Source organism: Ceratotherium simum, chromosome 6, assembly GCF_057802395.1.
Source record: "Ceratotherium simum simum isolate JZ-2026a chromosome 6, ASM5780239v1, whole genome shotgun sequence".
NCBI lineage: Eukaryota > Metazoa > Chordata > Mammalia > Perissodactyla > Rhinocerotidae > Ceratotherium > Ceratotherium simum.
Window position 1 is genome coordinate 48,022,922 of NC_141905.1, and position 21,689 is coordinate 48,044,610.

At 38.6% G+C, this 21,689-nt stretch overlaps 1 protein-coding gene across 2 annotated transcripts in view; it reads right to left on the reverse strand.

Moving 5' to 3' along the window:
- Positions 1-21,689, reverse strand: part of PRKG1 (protein kinase cGMP-dependent 1) — a 1,223,752-nt gene that overhangs the window by 1,137,451 nt on the left and 64,612 nt on the right. The window contains exon 1 of one of the 2 annotated variants that reach the window (XM_004440001.3): positions 7,977-8,964. The exons of the other annotated variant lie outside the window; for it this stretch is intronic. Coding sequence (XP_004440058.2) covers positions 7,977-8,287 — 311 coding nt within the window. The 5' untranslated portion in view covers positions 8,288-8,964. Of the gene's footprint in view, positions 1-7,976; positions 8,965-21,689 lie in introns of those variants that run through there. 2 annotated transcript variants of the gene reach the window in all.

The following is a 21,689-nucleotide window of genomic DNA, read 5'->3' on the forward strand; positions in this document are numbered from 1 at the left end:
CCAGGACTGCTTCCAAGGGGGGCTCATCATTGTTTCACCTTCATATACTCAACAATTCGTAGAAGCATCTGGGACCCAAGAAAACAGTCTTACTGGCTAACGAGGCAGCTGCCCCCAGTGAGGGTGGAAAACAAACTTAGGATGATGGCTGATCCTAATGTGTGTCATATTTGAACAGTGGCCAGGACTCACGGCGGGCAGGAAAGAGAAAACGTACTTACCTATTGAACAGAGCTGCTGCCACTTTTGTGGGCCCCAGGTCTGTAGCAGGTAACCCCAGAGAGCATAGTGAAACCAGTAGGTACAGATGCTACGGGGACTGGGGAGCTGGAGCTGCCTGGCTGGAGCAAGCAAGGGATTTGGGTTGGTCAAAAGTGACCAAGGAAAGTGCTTTCCCAAAGAATGGGAATTCAAGTAACCTGTAACAACTGAAGTTGAATGGCCTACTGAAGAGGTTGTCAAGTCTGGCTGCAAATTAGAATCACCTGAGGAGCTAAAATAATATACCTACACCTCAGGTCCACCCCAGAGCAATTAAATCAGCATCTCTGGAGGTGGTATCCCAGGAAAGAGATTTTTTAAAGTTCCCCACGTGATTCTAAAATAGAGCCAGGGTAGAGAGCCAATGGGCTACGTAAGGTAATGATTAATGATTCAGAATAAACCACAACACATTAAATAGTGTACAACTATAATTTGGGGAAAAAAATCTACTACTTTTGCAAGTCCCCAGTGCCTATAAGTTTTAGGCAATAGAAGCATTCAACTCTTTAAATGGAAAGTTTATCCTGGTCCATTGCATAATCTCTCTCTCACACACACACATACACACACACATATCATGTTGTGTTCTTATTAGAGTGGTTCCCAAATTTTGGTGCACATTGGAGTTACCTAGGGAATCTTTAAAAAATACTGATGCCTGGCTTCCACCCCCATTCTGATTTTAATTGCCTTTAGGTAAAAACTAGGCACTGGATTTTTTAAAAGCTCCCCAGATGATTCTAATGTGTAGCAAAGTTTGGAAACCACTGTCCTATCTTATTTTTTCCACTTCTCCCAAAGTCCTTCTGCTTCCTATTTAATTATTGGTGAACAGATACTCCCCTGAGAACAGCCTATATGTTATTCATTGGGTTTCTGAGCAATTGCCAAATCCTCCCACCCCGTTGGGAAGTGGAGGAACCTAGCAGCTAAGGAGAACAGCTCTGGAGTTCAAATTCAGGCTCAGCCTTTTTTTTTTTTTTTTTTGGTGAGGGAGATCAGCCCTGAGCTAACATCCATGCTAATCCTCCTCTTTTGGCTGAGGAAGACCGGCTCTGAGCTAACATCTATTGCCAATCCTCCTCCTTTTTTTCTTCCCCAAAGCCACAGCAGATAGTTGTATGTCATAGTTGCACATCCTTCTAGTTGCTGTATGTGGGACGCGGCCTCAGCATGGCCAGAGAAGTGGTGCGTCGGTGCGCGCCCGGGATCTGTAGCGGAGCGCACGCACTTAACCGCTAAGCCCCGGGGCTGGCCCCCAGGCTCAGCCTTTTAAAAAGTGTATGACCTTGGGCAAGTTACTTAGCTTCTCTGAGCTTCAGTGTCCTGTACCTCAGTGCTGTGAAATGGAGATAATCTGGAGTCTTCCTCACAAGGTTGTTTGAGTGATAAAAGAGACAATCTATGGAAAGCACAGGGAGCAGTGCCTGGCACAAAGTGCTAAAAAATGTTAGCCATTATAACGATGATGCGCAGAGCCATTCTGACCCATTATTTCAGAAACCATGATGTGCTAACTTGCTCTCCTCATTCCTTTCCTCTACACTGTGAACTGCACAAAGACCACCAAGCCCTTCTTGACATCGGACTAATGGATGTTTCAAAGGGACAATACAAGCATTCAAAACAAGCATTGGTTTAAAGGAAAACATCTTAACGGTTTTCTGCTGAAATCCCAGTATGGCTCCCACTCCCAGAGGAGGCAAACCTTCGATACTCCAATGTGGGTTTCTCCTCTACGGCTGTCTTCATCCACAAAGTACTATCTTACTTGCAAATTCTGTTCCAATCTTATTGCCTATTTACTCACCCACAAAACCCATCACTCCTTTCCAACTTCGTTGCAAATATGGTACAGCTTTAACAATACTCATCTTGTTTTGCCCTTCCCTGCCCCCGACACACATCTCTTCTTCCCACTCTACTTTCCTGCTTTTTTCATATTAATAACTATGATTATAAAATCCATTCAGAAACAAGACACTTTTGAGAGTATACTATTAGTCCCACCTTTGGTTAAACATCTGTTTTGTGTTGCTGCAGTTTTTGTGCTATTGTTTATATTTACATGACAGTTTTGGAGGGAGAACATTCTTCTGCTCTTACAAACAAAATTATATTTAGAGAGTTCAAACAGGCTGCACATATTTAACTTCTCAGAAAATAAAATTTAAGGAGATGCCGAGGAATGCAGTCATTATAGAAGATGGTGAGAGGAAAGTAGAACTGGTGTCAGAAGGCTGGGTGTGAGGAAGTAGAGAAGGGCTGTGAGGGAAGGGGTGGCGAACAGCGCCAGCTCAACAATTCAGATTAGGATTCAAAATGCCACAGATGTGATTGCATAATAAGCTGTTGAGCATACTGGTAAAGGCTGCTTTCGGCATGTGCTTATTTATCATATTGTTTTGCGCTCTTCAAGCATAGAAGGTTCAAGTCAGAGGGTCTGAGTGCTAGCAACAGGCCCAGTTCCCTGGATGGGCAGCAGCACCTATGGTAGAGATGGCAGAAAGAGCAGCAGCCTGGTGTTCGAATCTGGTTGCTAGGATACCATGGAGACCCTCCATTGCTAGGCAGACAGAAAAAAAAAAATGTGTCCATATGCCTTATAACCTGCAAACAGCAACAATAGAAACATCGTCTGCCTTCTTCTACCCTTGTCCATTAGGACAAGCCCAACTCTTTAGTGAAATAACAAGTAGCAGGAGCTTGGAAATGTGGCCCAGGAGAGCAAGGAAGCCAGTCATTTGTATTCTCAGGCAGTCTCTAGAGCTACTCTATTTAAGGGCTCGTCAGGATTTTCATTATAAGCCCCATTTTAGGGGCACACAACTTGACTGTGCTTCAAAAGATCCGAATAGGGTTTTAGCAACTTGGTCTCATACATTTTTATAAAGGCTTCTATGACTTCAATTTTACTTCATAGACGGTAATGTCAAATTAACAATCAAACTTAAATTGGAAAGTCTATTAGAATAACATTAAGTTAGAATTTAACTCCTCCACAAAAACAAGAAAGATGAATTTCAAAAACCAACTTCAGGTTCAATTCTCATCTATGTCCCATTTGCCTAGGTATGTGAGGAATCTGCAATGCTAGTCTGTGGCATAAAATTAGATTACTTTCAATGGGAACATTTTGAAGTGAGTGGAAAGAGAAACTTGGTTTCTTTAAGAGTGGAAATCGATTTCTTTAAGAGGTTTAATCATCTGTTGCTTGGTTAAATTAAATACTCTTACCTAGTTGGGATAGTTACAGCTATTATCAGGACTGTGCTGGTGGGCAGTGGAGGATTGGACCAACATTCTCAGATTGAAAACTTTACTAATGGGTAACAATCAGTCCTCAGTGTAAAATGCGAGCACACACACACACACACACACAAACACAGACAGATGATCCTTAATTATTCTAAACACAAGCAGAAATGCCCTCTCACCTACTTTATAAAATAGAAACAGAGATTCTCATTCTCTCTGGCCTAAACTTGCTTTTCCTCACTTCTCACTATGGTATTCTGATACAGCCACTGGTTGCCGTCATTCCTCAGATGTACCCTCTGGTTTCTTTTGTTGCCTTGTACTTTTGCAGATGGCCCTCACCATCCTCACCCCACCTCTCTCATCCCATCATCACTCACCTAAATCACAGCCATCCTTCAAATACTTTAAACACCTCCACTTCTACACGAGTTTCTGATACCATAAAGTTATATGGGCTCAATTATATTTTGCCAACTGTCTTAGGCACCTCTTCTGTGACTTACCTTACTCTCCCTTCTAGAATATTTATTTGTGCAGTATTGTTAACCCCTTGTTAACTCCTTGATGGTAGGACCCATATCCTTCTCACTTCTAATGCCTGGAGATAGCTTGCACATGGCAGACATCCCAGAAAAGTATTGAACTCAGCTGTAGGTCACATTTGGAATTGAATTACTACCTCTGAAGAAATCTATGTTTTAATATTATGCCACTATGATTACACTAAAATTCTAGAATTCTCTCAACTTCCTACAAAATTTAACATACAGCCTTTAGGAAGATTCAGAGATGTACTAGTGTCAAGATTTAAAAGACAGGGCCGGCCCTGTGGCTTGGCGGTTAAGTGCGCGCGCTCCGCTGCTGGCGGCCCGGGTTCGGATCCCGGGCGCGCACCGCTTCTCCGGCCATGCTGAGGCCGCGTCCCACATACAGCAACTAGAAAGATGTGCAGCTATCACATACAACTATCTACTGGGGCTTTGGGGGGAAAAAATAAATAAATAAAATCTTAAAAAAAAAGATTTAAAAGACATAAAAGATCTTGTTAAAATTAATGCCTCCCTAAAAATAAGAAAAAATAATTCTTTTCATCCTCAGCTCTTCCAAAGTACTTCACATTCAAAAAGTGAAACATTACAGAACATATCATCAGTCTCTGAAATTCAGCTACCTTTGGGGTGAAAAGCAACAGCTTAACAATAATACAGAGACACTAACAACTTCTGATAGGAACTCAAGTCTATATAGCCCAACTAAAATGACATGGAACCCTGTGACAGTAAAATGGAAAGGATTTGAGAATATTCACAATAGGTAAAGGGTTTAGATCAAAATACTAGAAACTGAATGTTCTAATCTATTATACAGTCAATTTTCAGGAATGAAATATCATGAAATAAAATTGCTTTGAAAGTCCATAAGAACCATTATATGGATACAAAACCAACAAGCTATCTGATCTCATAAAACGAATTTTTATATATATTTTTTTCATTTTAAGGGTTTATTTGCTCAGTTTATTTCAAAACAAATACTCTAATAGTTTTACATTCTCAAGTAGTTATTTGTTGGCAGTGGAATATAGATTGCAATTTGCTACATCAGTTCTTTGCTTCACATTTACAACAGAAGAAGGGCTTAAGGGCTATTTCTATACAGGTGTGAAAGAGACAGACAAAACCACTCCCCTTGCTTCACAGGTGCAGCAGGAGTGTCCTGGCTCTGTGCTGGAATCTGGCAGAGCCTTTCCTCCAATTCACAGCTCAAAGGGAAAATTCCAAACCAAAAACGTCAAGATGATTTAAGTTAATCAGTTAATTTACATTTTACACTATTGTTAAATGATCAAAAATCACTAAAAAACAGAGGTTTTTAAAAATTATAATCCTCAGAAGGCAAGCTCAGTAAGCAAAAAGTAAACAAACATATTTGCATACATCAGATAACTGAACAGAACATCAGCTGGGCAGTTTCCCACATCTAATGGAAAGAAAACAGAAAACTAACGTGAACGTGAATTTGAAATCAATTTTAGACTATTTAGATGGTTTCCTTTTAACTTGAACTCACAATAATCTGTGTGTAAGTTTAAGAAGGATGACTAAATTTAAGTTGCACTAAAGATGAAATATAAACAAATAAACACTTGTTGCCAGTAAGTCTGTAAAATCAAATTATTTATAGTGAAATAAATTGAAATTCAAACAAGTCTTCTTTGGTTTGGCAAGTTTTCCTAATTCATTGTGGAGCTATCTTGCACAATCATTCAAATAACATAAGGTATAATCCTTTTGCATACAATATACTTCTCTTAAGAGAGGTACGCCCTACCACTTAAATTGATTTTAGTCTAGTTTTCTTTATGTAAGTGTGAAAAAAGAACAGATGTTTTTCCAAAATTATTTAAGCTTGGAAGACATTCTATCGTTTTCTTCAATATAATCCTTCAGAATCACCAAAACCATCATGGTGATATCTTAACAGCTGACTTCTTTAAAGCACAAGTTATTAAATAAATATCAGAACGCACAGTATTGTTCGATAGATAAAACGTTTATTATAACAGAATATTGTGAATTATCTGCCACACTAATTTCATTTTCCACCACAGACTTTTTAAAAAAATCTAGTTGTTCTACATGTCAAGCACTAAGAGACTTCTAAAACTTACCACCTTCTACAGCTCATTCCCTTCTGCCTAGATTCCTTTAGATCTTGTCTGATAGAATGTTTAGCTGGAGTTATCAGCTGGCTTGATCATGTTTCATTATAAAACCTGTTAAAATAGTCTTTTTATAAAAGCAGAGTTTGCTCTTTGTTACTCCAAAGTCCTGCAGATACTAAAATGAGATCCTATGGAATGCTTAAAGATGCAGGGAGCTTGAGTTATTTTTTCATTATGTAAAACTTGGCCCAGGAGAGATGGCCATGTACCTCGTTAGCTAAAACAGGCAAGCATGTCAGGACTGCAAATTAATTTACCAGAGAAAGTTGAAGTGGAGACAGATCATTCAGGTTTCTAAGGCAGATCTAAGTCTACTGACCTATTAGGGCAACTTGGGGAGGTCAGAATCTCAGAAATGTTTATCCTTATTGTCTCTTCCCCCCACTCTCACAGAATACAAACTCCTCCTTAAGCTAAACCTGCATGAGGAACAGCAAATGCTCTATGGGAACCAACAAGTTTAGCTACAACTCTTTAAGTTTTCAAAAGACTAATTAGGACATACTTGGGAGCTCCAAAAATCCAATAAATACAAATGGAGACAATCAAGTATTTATTCTTTCTCCTTATATTAATAACTTATATTTACAAAGTGAAAGGTTCCAAGGGACTTTGTATTATTATGTAACACGTGTCATCCAGCCAGTGTGATGTAGTTAGAAACAGAGTAGCAAAACCCTTCATTTTATCAATTATGTCACTATCTATTAATTAATTATACCATTCATTTGGGTGCTATCCCTCATTCTATATTCATCTCATGTTCCTGCCACTTTACTTTCCATGAGGACTCTGAGTTGAGTGGTGTGTAACAAGTTTCATTCAATTTTCCCACTGAAGTTATGAAGCCCACTGATATCAGAACTACACAGTTGTCTAAAATGCTAGAACAATACCGGAGTGGTTGTATAGGAAGCCAGGAGTAAGGCAAACAATGTATCCACATTGTCAATAAAGGTAAGTATACTTCTCTGTATTTGACCCTGGAAACATGCAATCCTCTTGGGAAATGGAGGAGCCCTATTAGGAACATTATGCAAATTCCTTAAAGAAAATAAGCAATATTCTCCCTTAGATGTTATGAAAAAATATTTTTTTTAAAAATCAACAGACTAGGCTTCAATTTGTGGATTGTAAATGTCATCCAATTCAGGAAATCAAAAAACCTTCCCTTTTATACGCGTATTTGCTTATTTTTGACACTTTGATGATGACAGAACATCAGGTTTGAAGGGTACCAGCGTGAATCGCCAGCATGTAGCGAAATCCGGGAGAGCCACAAAAGCATAGAAAGTAAGGGTGATATCAGACGCATTTCATTTCAAGTCTGATGAGCCTGCATTTAGGATTTTCCGGCTGGGCAGGTTTGCCAGCGCATTTGCGAGACTGGGCTTTTTATTCCGTTTCTCACACTCACTCACACACACGGCCGGACACACAGCTGGGGAGCGTTCAAACTCCATGTACCCTAGGTGGCATGTATGAATGTACATGTATATTTTTTAAAAAATAGCTTCACATCTGACAAAGACATCAAGGCAACGTAGGTGCAGTGAGTCTGGCTCTGAGAAACGTGAACAGCCCCGCAAGAAGTGCCTGTTAAAATGAAACATTTCTGAGGATGAGGACAGACACGGCAAGCGGGAGGGGTGGGGGCCGACAGACATTACCCGCAGCTCCCCACCGACAGGGTGCCACACGGACCCGGCGCGTAACCCCTGCTTACTGTGGGCTCTTGGGGTAGAAGGGCAGGGTCACATGGCTGAGATCCTGGATGTCGAAAGCGGTGGGCTCAGCGGAGATCGCCTGCCGCTTGGTGCGCGGCTCGCCCTGCAAGGTGCTCGCGCTCTGCTTCTGCGCCTGCTGGGTGGCCGGCCGGATCACCGAGCGGTACTTGTCCAGCTCGTTCTGCAGCTTCTGGATCAGTTCGTCTTTCTGATCCAACTCAAGCTCCAGCTCGTCGATGAGAGCATCCCGCTGCCTCAGCTCCTCGATCTTCTCCTGAAGCGCGTACTGTAAATCCCGCAGGGTGCCCATGCTCCTCCGGGCTGCCGGGGGCTCCTTCCTGCCGCTGCTCCGCGTCTTGGGGCTTCCTCCCCTCTCCGATCAACTTTCCCCAAAGTCGCTGCTGCCTCCCGAGTGCAAAAGCTTCCTACTTGAGACCAAAGCCAGCCCTGGCTTCTGAGCATGCCCAGTCCGCCGGCTCCAGCCACCGAGAGTTTCAGTGCAGATTTCACTTCTCTGGGCTGACTGAGAGGCCGAATGTGGGGATGAGCGAAACAGCAGGTCCAACCCGGGATTAAACCTGAAACGCGGTGGGCGCCTCGGCGCGGGGGAGAAGAGCCGGGAGGCGCGGCGGCAGGGGAGCGGGAGAAGGGGACTTGGATGGAGGCTCCGAGGCAGCGGCTGGTCTGCTCGGGTCACTCGCGCTGGGCGCCAGAGGAAGCCGGCGGTGCGTGCGGGGAGCCTGATAAACCTCTGGGGCGCGCCGGGGGATGTGCAGGCGGAGCGAGGCGGGAGCACTACTTTGGGGGTGGGGAGGTGGGAGGGAGAAGATAGGGAGGACCCTGAGCAAACTGGGGAGGCGGCAGCCAGCTCCAGAGCACACCAGTCTTGAGGACGACGGGCTACAATCCTGGCGACATCCGAGGGCAGAGCGGACTCTGCATCCTGAAAGCTCTGAGTTCTGGAGGTATTTTGGCCGCCAGTCGCAACAAGAAAGGCTCCCGAGGCGTGTGGATGCGCTTTCCCTTCTCCTCCGCCACCTTTCCCACGGGGAGCGCCTCACACAGGTGGCTAACGCTTGAAAAGAAACTTGCCTTTCTGGAGATGAGAGCGAGTCTGTGCTTGGGAGGGATTCCCCCTTACATCCAGGTGCCTTTGGGGAAGGGGCGGGCGCGGGAGCTTCTGACTTGTTGCCCCCTTAGTGGTGCCACTCTCGGTCTGCCTCTGCTGATTACTCTCCTTTCCGCCCCTTCCAAACCCAGATTAATGAACTTTTTTTAGGGCAGAGGCCAAAATAGGTTTGAGCCCTAGACAGCCGATCGGCTTCACCACTCTCCCTCCCTCTTGAGCTCGTGTCTGCGGAATAGTTTATGGATGGGCCTTGCTGTTTCTATTTGCTTAATATGGGGTGGTGGGTTGGGGGGTGGGAAAAATCGTTGTTAAGCTCCCAAAAGTTCATCCTAAAATTGAACCATACCTTTAAAAATATTACTTCCCTGACAGCCAAGCTGTTAGCACTGTATCCTTCCATTTGGATGGCAAGACACAAACTTTGAAGAGAGATCATAAAAAAAGGGGGGAGCCTAAATGAGCTGCAGTAAATTGTACACTATACCTCCCACCTCTACCCACCCCCACCCCATCCCTGCCCAGTTAATCTTTCCTAAAATGATAACAATTAGGTAGCATCCTTTCTGTCCAAGAGTAATACTCCCATCATCCTAACACGTTTAGAATCTCCAAATATTTACTTAATACTTACCTAGATTTCTAATATAATCTAAATCTTCACCAACTCAGACAATTTCATAGCATCTTTATTAGCACTGCTCCAATTACTATTCTCGGACACTCAATGTTATAAACCTCAATGTACTATTTGGCCATTCCTTAACACTAAAACAAAGTAGATAGAAAATAGATTAAAATTGAATTGCAATCCAGAACTATTCACTGGAATCTAAACTTAGCCAAGGACACATATCAGTCTCAAAAAAACTTGGTCACTTTTACTTTTGAATACACAGGTTATTCTATCTGAGCTACGAAAAGAGAAAGAACAAACTAGCTAGCCAGTGACACATTAAAGAGCTTTTTGATTTAAAGTGTACTTGTTTGTAATTAGAGGTGTAAATGACAAAGGATATACAATCTTAAACATTCTTCCACACAGATTATGATCTAATTCTCTTCCTACAGATGACATAAGACACCTAATTTTTCTGCTTTCCAACATGGACATTTCTGCAAGTCCATTTATTTCAGAATATAATATATAAAATGGATTAATTCCCCAAGCATTTTCATTTGTAATGAGCAAAACATGAATGACTTACAAATACTGATGGCAGTAAATAATAGTTCTGAATTATTGTTGTTTTAATTAAAACTAAACCAAGCAGAAGTACTGTGGCTTTTATAAACTGACTCTATTCTAAAAGAGCCTCTGTGACATTTTCCTTCTCCCAAGCAAAAGGCCACATTCTTATTTAACCTATGGGAATTCTTTAATTCTATGGGAAAATGTTTAAAACTAAATGATTTTTTCCTATAGATTTATTATAGGGGTCGATGAGGCCAAGAGTTTATGTCTAAAAATATATCAGAAGCAATGTACAGGGGATTAGACAACTGCTAAGCAGGGTTATGTTTTAAGGTTTATTTAAGGCTTAAATGAGGTTACTTAATGTCTTCAAGCAGCACAAAGTAGAGAAGATTCTTCTTCATTTGTAGAAAGCATGTCTACATATACAAAGGAAAGTAGAAACTAAAGCATTTTCCCCCCAAATAAAAAAAGCACTCAAACCAAAAAATATTCAGATATTTTGAACAAAAATGAGGTTTTTTAACACTGAGTTATGTATATATTTTTCGCTATTTAAGCCATCAGATCTACATGCAACTTTAGGATAGATGCATGTTACATTTTCATTTCAAATGGAATTCTTGTGATACAAAATATATTCCATGGTGAATCTCATAGTGAGAGTCAAGAATTTGTTGTAATAAATGCAAAGAAATGGCCAAGAAAATATGACTATTACAGATGGCCTACGCTTTAAAAGGTGTTCAAGGTATAAGAATATATTTGGTTATATTAGTCTATATTATGAAAAATAATTTAATTTTTCCTTAAATACTTTGTAATTGTATATGCAAAAATCTAGAATTCTAGGCTTTCTCTTCCATTCTTGAAGTCAAAATAAATATTTTAAGTAAGTTTTTCAATGATATTCCTGACTGGTTGTTTAGATCTTGAGGCATCTGGTTTTCCGTCTCAACCTTTTGCATGATTCCAATATTTTCTTAAACATCTTTTGCATTGTACTTGGTAAATGCTGGAAATAAATTTTATGTGAAAAATCAAGGTCCTGCAGTTACATTTCAACAGACAAATTTTACTGTCTGTCTCATAGTAAACTTAATTGGCTAAATTATAAGATCAGAGATCAGGTACAAGTCGACTTTCTGCTTATTAGGAAATAGCTACCACAAATCTGGAATGGAGTGGAGTGGAATAGCATATTCCACTGAGCCCTCCCACTGCCTATCCGGGATGAGGTCCTCATGTTAGATGCTAAAACATAGAACAGTGCAATTTTGAAGGAACTGAGTTCATTCATTCTAGAATTCCACAGTCAACTCACAACCTATTTTTCAGCAATCTCTCTTTGTTATAGCTCTTATAGAAGCAAAGTTCTACCAGTAGCCAGACCAACCTGTGGTATACTGACGCTCTTCAATTTTGCACCTAACCCTCATGATTGAAAATAAATATTATCATGCCTTCCTTAATGGAATCTCAGAATCATTTAATAAGACATTCAGTAATGCAGCTGTATCATAATACTCGCTATTAAAAAAATAAAGTCTGTAAAATTTATCATCCTTCACTAAAAACATAATTAGCCTCAAGAGAACTGTGATAATTTTGTCATCCAACTGTCCATTCTATTGATGCTACATTTCCTGGAAGAGTCCTAAGTTTGAATTTTCTGCTGCCATTTCATGTACATATCTTTTTTTTTTTTAATTTTATTTATTTTATTTTTTTCCCCCCAAAGCCCCAGTAGATAGTTGTATGTCATGGCTGCACATCCTTCTAGTTGCTGTATGTGGGACGCGGCCTTAGCACGGCCAGAGAACCGGTGCGTCGGTGCGCGCCCGGGATCCAAACCCGGGCCGCCAGCAGCAGAGCGCGCGCACTTTACCGCTAAGCCACGGGGCCAGCGCCCAGGAACATATCTTGAACAGCAAAAAACAAACATAGCTGAGCTTTTTAGGTGATGGAAGCCACCTCTTGCAGAAAATTGCTATAAATAACAAGTACCTCTAAGAACCTAGATAGGAACATTACTGTTACTTGTAGACATACTGGCTTGCCCTAAATTGCTAATCTTAAGATCACAATAAAAATAACTTCTTTGAACTCTTAATGCATGACAGGCACTATTCATGCAACCCTACAAGTTGGACAGTATTATTATTTCCATTTATATTTGAGAAAATAGAGGCACAGAATCACCCACCTAATGAATTGCAAAGCCTGGCTTCAAATTCAGCTCATTTGATGCAGAGCTCAATCCCTGACCCCCTGCCCCTCGCTGCCTTCTGCAGGACTTCCAAGTGTTGCTAACGTCTTGGTTCTGGATCCAGAGAAGTAAGAGTATCCTTAACATTAACAAGCCCCACTTTGGGGTTAGAGAGGTAGAAACAGGAGAAATTTGGAAACTCCTGAAAAAGCAGGAAAAACATTTTTTAAAAGTTCCTTTTCTCAAAACTATCTTCACTCCAGCACCATTTCATCCTGGTTTAAGGTGACCAACTTGTACCCATTTCCCTGGGATTGCCCTGGTTTTAAAACTAAAGTCCTAGGTACCCCTTGGTCCTGGGCAAACCAGGATGATTGGTCAACCCTATTTAATTCAGGATTGCTGAATTTCTCTATTTTATAAACATTTCTAAATTTTGCTTTCAAAGTTACTGATAGAAATGAAAAACACAGGAAGATCTGTAACGATAATGCCTATTATTTTAGACACATTACAAACCCACTTAGCATTTGTTTGTGTGAATATGTTTTAGGAAAGCAATCATTCTATTTCAATGCATAATAATACACTACAGGAATTGTCTTTGGAATGTAAAGGGGAGTGAGTCAGACAATAGAATTTTAATTACAGTTTGATAAATTAGACAAGGATTCAATGCTTTTCTTTTTGGTTTATTATTTTTATAAAAATCTGGAATTTAGACAAATTGGCTTCCTATGGATGAAGCACAACACTTCAAGCTATTTGATTAACTCCTACGGAATTAGATTATTCTTACAAACACATGATTGTGTTTGGTAGATAGATTCGGCCATCAGGAATGCATATTTAAATGGTATAAGTAAAAAATTCTAATGGTTGGGCTGTTTTGAAGTCATACTACTGCGAATGATAAGTTCTGCATGGAAAAGAAAAAAAAAATCATAAACCATTAATGATGAAAAACTTACTGCAGAGACTTGGAAAGTAATAGTGCATTGTACTGTAATTGCTAATGTGCTTAGAGTTTAATACAGAATTAGTGTCATGCCTAATATTAGTTGAAATGAATTTTTATATTCCACAGCTTGAAATGATGGTAAGTTATCATTGGGCCTCAATGCACATGAAAACTAGTGCACATGAAAATCCATGCACTATCTACCAAGAAGAACATTTCTTTGTACTCTTTAGTAAGCTGCCCATTTCCAAAGAGCAGAAGAAATCAAAGGTTTTTAAGAAGAAAAGTATTAGGTTTTCTCTATTTTTTTCATGATTGGAAAATTTTAAAATGTGTAACATGGAATTTAAAATGCTTTATTCACAAAATATTATTTTACTGCATTTTAGGCCTAGTGAAAATATACCTGAGTATGTAACATCATAATATCTTCAGTATCTAATTAATAAAGTACAGTTTCTCAGTTCCATTTCAGTGATTCTTCTGGTATATTAAATGCACATGATTTCCTAAGTTAATGCATTGGTATTTCCCACAAAATATTAAAAAATATTTGATAAAGTAATTTAGCATCTGAAAATGTATTTGATATCATGTGGCTTATAGGAAAAGAGCTCTGGAGTAAATGATTTTTTTGTTGTTTTTATTTTACATATCATCTAACAGCTGATATAACTTGGCCATTTTCCTCCTACATGTTTTGTAATCAAAATTAAATGCAGAAACAAACTACATTTTGCTAATGAACTTACTAAAATTAGTAAGATGGGAAAGTACTGAAGATGTAAGAAAGACAATAAATACAAGTTTGAGTGAATTGGATTTTTATCAGTAAGTAAAATGAATGAACTGGGCAAGAGAAAGATGGCAAGACATTTGTTTTACTTCGAGAATGTCAGAGATTTGGAGGAGAGGGGAAGTTGTAGGCAAAAAGACTTACTAGGGAAATATATAGAGATCTTCATTCTTATTAACTTAATGGACAAGTATATATCACCTAACTTCAAATTAAGGAAACTCTTGATATTGTGACTTTTATAAAATTACCATGAGATGGAAATCCAGAAATCCATCTCTAATGATAGGCAATGAAGCACTAGGCTGGTAAAACAAATGGATATCATTCTAGGGCCAAGTTATGGTGCCTGATGTTTATGAAAACATTACCCTTAGAACAAGGATAGAGCCCCAGCTTGGGACCTACGAGATGTACAGATTTGCTATGCATTTGTAACCAACTATAAAATTATCAGTCATCTTGCCCAATGTACTTTTTTAGAAAAGATTTCATAATTTCTTCCTAGTCCAAACTGGATTTTTTTTAATTCATTTTTCAAAGCACAGGCATTTAATCTGGTAGGTAAGAACACTTCTAAATATTAGTGGCTCAGATTTAAACTTAAAAGACATATGTGCAAATACCTACATAATAAATAAGTTGCTCTAAACAGCAATATATAAAGTATCATATGGTTTTAATTTTATATTTTAATAAATATAAAATAGGGACTTTTATAATTTTTTGGTACGAGGCAGAATATTTAGTGTCTGTCTTGAGTCACTGCATTATGTAAGAATGTTTTAGCTCAAAGATCAGAATTAATTCAGGGAGTTATTATGGAAAATTCATCTAAGTTTTCCGTAGAATATAGTACAGCCAAAATGCTAACCATCTATCTTCCTTAGAAAAGCATCCACGTTGAATACTAATTTAAAGTGGAAAAAATGACAGGAAAATCGTCAAAACGTTTATTTGTGGAACATTAAAAGCAATTGCTGCTGTTAGGAACATGGAGAACTTAGTGAAAATTGCTTATTTCACTTTGTGGTCTCCACTGGTCAGACCAGGTGTATCAGTACACAGCAAGTAACATTCTCACAGTAGTCACAGAACCGGAACTTACCTAACCTAACAGAACTTCCACATGTACTCCATTATTTAATTTAGTTACTTTGTGCCACTCTCACAGGCACTCCCAAAATACAGAGAACTCAAGGACCAATAACAACATCTGCCATGGTTTGACACAACACCCTGCTCGACCTCCCCCCACAGAAAAGCAAAGGTGTTCTTCTTCTGTACTCAAAATGGATATCACAGAATTTTGAGCTGGAATGTACCATAGAGATGATGTCATTCAACATCCTAATTTCAAATTTAAGGAAATTTAAAGGCCATGGAAGTTAAATGACTCACTCAAGGCAGAGGCCAGTTTAGGATCCAAGTCTCTCGATTCTCAGCATAGTATTCTTTAAAGTTATGTTATTCTTTCACTTGGCCTTTTACTGTTACTGCACACAGAAGCCTGATTTGGTTCACATAAAATCCTACCTCATATCTCTTAGTAATTAATAGTTGTTAAAACCAATTCAGAACACTTTAATTTGCTACAGAGAACAAAATATATTAAAAGGTCTTTGAAATGCCTAATTAGTTCTATTATGCCTCTCCTTACACTCTGACCATATGCAACTTCTGTTGCTACTATGGGGATCTACATTACATGAAGATGTGTGTGTGTGTGTGTGTGTCTGTCTGTCTGTCTGCGTGCTTACACAGGCCTCACAGGCATGCATATACCATAGGTATGAAATCTTAACTACACCTTCCTAATCAACTATCATTTATGTCAAAGTAAAAGTGAGCACATGAAGTGGACGCACCCCAAATCTTTTGCATTCCACCTTATTTGACAAAGATCTACATGGAGAAATAGAGTAAACCATCTCACTAACTTTTGCTCTTTTCAGACACAACAGCTCAAGCCTCCTCACATTACAGAGTTTTAAAAGCCCTTGACATATGAAAGACATCATCAACAAGAAAGAGAAAATCTGTCTCCAACTCCTAGAAATTAAAAAGTAACACCCTAAACCTCACATAGAACTCTTGGAATTCAATGGTAACACTTGTTTGATTCCCTGAAATCACGTTGTAATTGGTCTTAGACCCTTTGACATTTTTAAGGTATAATAACTTTAGAATATGCCAAAAGGTGGTTTTATTAATTTAACATTTTCTAATGGAGCACTCTAAAACTTTTTGCAAAAAAAAAAAAAGACAGTGAAGACATATTTCAAAATGCATTGGAAAATATAGCATTTAAAATTTTTATTACGTTAATATTTTCTTTCTTTCTTTCTTTTGGTGAGGAAGATTGGCCCTGAGTTAACATCTGTTGTCGATCTCCCTCTTTTTGCTTGAGGAAGATTGTCCCTGAGCTAACATCTGTGCCCATCTTCCTCTGTTTTGTATGTGCGACACCACCACATCATGGCTTGATGAGCACTGTGCGGGTCTGAGCCTGGGATCCAAACCTGCGAACCCCAGGCCACCGAAGTAGAGTGTGCTGACTTTAACCACTACACCACTGGGCCAGCCCCACATTAATATTTTCTTGAAAATAATTTTGTGTTTAAATATTCTAAGTATATCTTCTTTTAATCACTAATTTATCTACAAAGCAAATTATTAACACATTACATAATTTTCATATTCTGGAATCAGGGAATATCTAATTGTGAAAAGTTGAAATAATTGATGAAGAAAACACAAGTAACCAATCGGGCCGGCTGGGTGGCGCAAGCAGTTAAGCGCACGCTCTCCACTTCTGTGGCCCAGGGTTCACAGGTTCGGATCCGCGGCGCACACCGACACACCATTTGTCAAAGCCATGCTGTGGCGGTGTCCCATATAAAGTGGAGGAAGATGGGCATGGATATTAGCTCAGGACCAACCTTCCTCAGCAAAGAAAGAGGAGGATTGGCATTGGATGTTAGCTCAGGGCTGATCTTCCTCACAAAAAAACCCAAAAAGAAAACACAAGTAACCAAGAAAAAGCATATGGTAACATCTCGTGCAATAGCTAAACTCAGTGGTCAATGAACAGCTTTGCTAGCAACCCATTAACTCTAATTGGACCTCTCACCCATCAAAGTATATACTACACTGCAGTGTTTCCTCAAAGTGTGAACTAAAAAACACTAGTTCCTTAAAATGGTGATAAATGTAACAAAAAAGAGGTCCACGGTCAAAAACATTTGGGAGACTGAGAAAAGTTCAATGAAACAGCTTTCTTGTGTCATTGTTTCTCAGCAATTTTAATTTTCCAATATGTACTCCAAAGTAAATATATAGTAAATATATACAGTTGATTTCAACAACTAGACTTTCTTTTGTTTAATACTTTAAGTGTTGAACCTGAGTACTTATGACATTTAATTGTTTAAAGATAAACTAAACCATTTATTAAAAACTACAAGCACCTTCCTCATTTGTGAAATTCCTCATCAGTATTTACATACACAGCAATACCAGGGGCAAGAACACAAAGTCTTGGTCCCACCAACGGTACCGCTAACCATGAGTATCTCCCCTTTAAAACCACAATTTACCCAGCCTGTGACCACAGCCAATGACATGACAGAAAACCATGAACATATGACAAATTTGGTGCTTACAGGAAAGACTAACATTGCCATTTGACCCATAATCACATTTCCTCTCTTTAAAATTAGGCTGGGTCACAGAATTGTTGCTCAGGTTGGGAAAATATTCAAGGGAAAATTATAATGGAAATGAAATCAAGTGAACGATTGATTAATAATTAATTACATTAGTGTTATACTGACCTTCTAGTTCTTATAAATCTCCAGGCACCAAGCAATTTCCTTTTCACATTTCAGAGCTTTTCCACTGGTGATTCTCTTTCTTCCTGTGAAATCCTTCTCCTAACCGCTTTCGCTACCCTCAAATCCCAACCCCATCGCTTTCCCATCTCCACCTCCCATCTTTTGAGTCATTAACTCAATGAACTCATTTTTTAGTTCTCCCCATAAATATCACTTTCTCTGATAATCCTTCTGAATCATTCCCATGATATTTTCCCTTATAATAACACTTATCATGATTTATAATTATTTGCAAGGATATTTGTTAAATAGCTATCTTACCCATTAGATTGCAAACTCCAAGAAAGCAAGGAATTATGGCTATTTTGCCCACCAACACCTAGAACAAGTAGGCCCTCCCTGTATATTTAATTGCATTGAATGAATGAAGGTAGGACAAAATGAACTCGGGAAATATTTATTTACCATCTACAACACATCACCATCAAGAAACAGATAGAAAAATTGTCCCTTTCTCCCCCTTCTCCATCAAGAGCTCCAACCAACAAGCTGAATTAAATATCCTTTGATGCAATACAGAGATGGGCTTCAGAGTTTGCACTCCTCACTTGGGTGTCGTTCAGACATGCATGCATCATAAGCCTCGATACTTCAGTATGGGTACCCTTGAGGGGCAGCTGCCTTACATTCCAGGTCTCAATCAAGAGGTCTGCAAGTCACATATTTATCTGGGTTTTAAATAGCACTGATTTTCTATTTTCTTCCTGGAAATATCTGTGATATCTGTGGCCCTTAACAGGTAGTTCAAATGTAGGTCTAACCACTTAAAACAATCACCTTAGGTAAAACCTTGACACTAAAATATTATGATCAAAATTAGCCTGGAATATATGTGTGTGTGTGCAGAGGCGTGTGTATATATAAATATATATATGTATTTATATATATAAAGTGAAAACTAACATTAATATCGTAAATAAAACTTAGAAGTGAATGCAGGTAGTGAATTTCTCTATAACATGATAGCAAAAGGTAACATGAAAAATAGGATACGGTGATTTTTCTGAAAATCGACATTTAGCACTCTATAATTCTGCATGTTCTTTCTGTATGTAATAAACCAAAAAATATATCAAAGGCTTAGTTTAAAAATATGGTTTTCTTCTGCAGGAAAAAAAAATAGACATTACTCTTTGAACAATATATTCGCCCGCTTAAGACCCATGATAACTGTGTTTTCTACCTGTCACCTTGAAATATTTCTAGGAAATAATATTTCTTGACACCCAAGCACCTTTTCAAATGACACCTAGACAATCTGTAGAGAGCAGAGGTGGCCGGGGGTGGGCGGTGGGAGTAGGAGAAATTGGTGAACTGTTTTTGTCATTTTTTTAGTTTAAATAAATTGAAAAATAAAACAAAACAAATTACACCTATCAATCGACTCTCTTAATGCACTTTTTTCTTCTTTCTTTATTTTTTTGTGAGGGAGATCGGCCCTGAGCTAACATCTGCCAATCCTCCTCTTTTTGCTGAGGAAGACTGGCCCTGGGCAAACATCCACGCCCATCTTCCTCTACTTTATATGGGACGCCACCACAGCATGGCCTGACAAGCAGTGTCGTCAGGGATCCGGACCAGCGAACCCCCGGCTGCCGCACTGGAGCAGGTGCACTTAACCGCTTGTGCCACCGGGCCGGCCCCTTAATGCACTTTTAAATTGCCATAATCTCAGAGTCTTTCTTACTTTTAGTCTTATCATATATTGTCTTCAAGGTTCAGTGCTCTTTTCTATAATACCGGCAGCATCCAGAACATCAGCAATTCTGCCATTTCTTTCTTTTGTTTCTTCACAAGTTCTGGTTACTCTTTCAAAAAGCTAACTGATGTATTTGGAGTTGGCCTGTTTTTAATAGTCCTTCTTAATACTTACATCTTTTTGAAAATTATTCATGTTATTTGATATTATTTTGAAAGCAAATGCTTCCAATTAATGTACTTGTAAGTTACGCTAGTGATTATTAACCAACACTTGTGCCCTACCTGATCATCTCATTTATAATAGCTTTGGAAGTTCATAGTGGAACAAAGTTCAAAAAGCAAATTTACCTCCAAAAACACTTTTAATTCAATAACTTAATTCTTAAAGTAGATATAGTTCCCTCCTTCTCCTCTCTCTCGTTTGTTCTTTCGCTGTTTCTTTAGAATATCAGAATAGGCCTTCAAACAAAATCATAAGCTTAATACTGCAGTCAACTGAACACTGAAGTGCTAAGCTTTGGGTTTTAGTGATAATCTAAATGTTAAATAGCTGTTCAATTAAACCAAAAGACAGAGGTATATAGTTTGCTGATGCAAAAAAAGGAATATTTCTCAGGTAGATGTTTCCTATAATTTCAAAAAGTCAGCACAAAGGCTTCCTAAGTGCTTTACAATTATTGTACTTGAATATAGGTTTTGTGATAAAGGTAATTTTTGTCAAACATACAAAAACCTAAACCCAGACTTTTCCTATGAAAGAATAAAAGGAGACCTCTATCTATGGAAGAGTCAAATGTGGAGATAAAGATTCAAAGCTTTGCACACATATACCCCACAAATCTCTATAAATGAAGCTTTACACTGAAATAGTATAATACTGCTTCAGGGTCTAAATGGAAATCTAAGTTTTTGATTTGCAACTGCCCAAAACTTCTGGATCTTCAATAAAACCTGAGGGTTAATAACTATTTGAATGTAAGAATAACTATTGAATGTAAATGATGACATGGCATCATTTATCTCTAGTGGTTCTTATTTATATTTTATCCTCCCAAGAAATAGGAGTCTCATTTTACAGTTATCAATATATAAAATCCTTTTGGAATCAGTATTTCCCAAGATTAAAAAATATATGTATGATTAATAGTAATTAAATCTATAAAAGAAAAATATCTTATTGAGATATGTATACCTTTCTATATATAGAAAACATTCTTTATTTTATTCAGTTAAAAATAATATTTTTAAGAAAATGGTTTCTAGGGCCGGCCCTGTGGCTTGGTGGTTAAGTGCGCGTGCTGCGATGCTGGTGGCCCGGGTTCGGATCCCGGGTGCGCATCGAGGCACCACTTCTCCGTTCATCCTGAGGCCGAGTCCCACATACAGCAACTAGAAGGATGTGCAGCTACGACACACAACTATCCACTGGGGCTTTGGGGGGAAAAATAAAATAAATAAAATCTTTAAAAAAAAAAAAAAAAAGAAAATGGTTTCTAATTGAGATTTAAATTTGTCACCTTTTAAAAGTACAAGATTAAGCAAAGTATTACATGATTGTGAAATTTACACTTCTCCTTTACACGGCTTATTTTATTTTAAATACACTTCCATAAATAGGATATGGCTTCAGCAAACAGTACATCCTTCAAATTTTTCTCTCAGCTATTAAATACTAATTTCTAAGGGCTAAAATAAAGAACTAAAGGTACAATTGCACCCTCTACTGTTCAAATTTTCTATTCCATATCAAGCAAAGTACTGTGTATGTTTGTTAACACATTCATTATAAAGGTAACAGGTAAATCATATTGGCTTCCTTTTGACATTA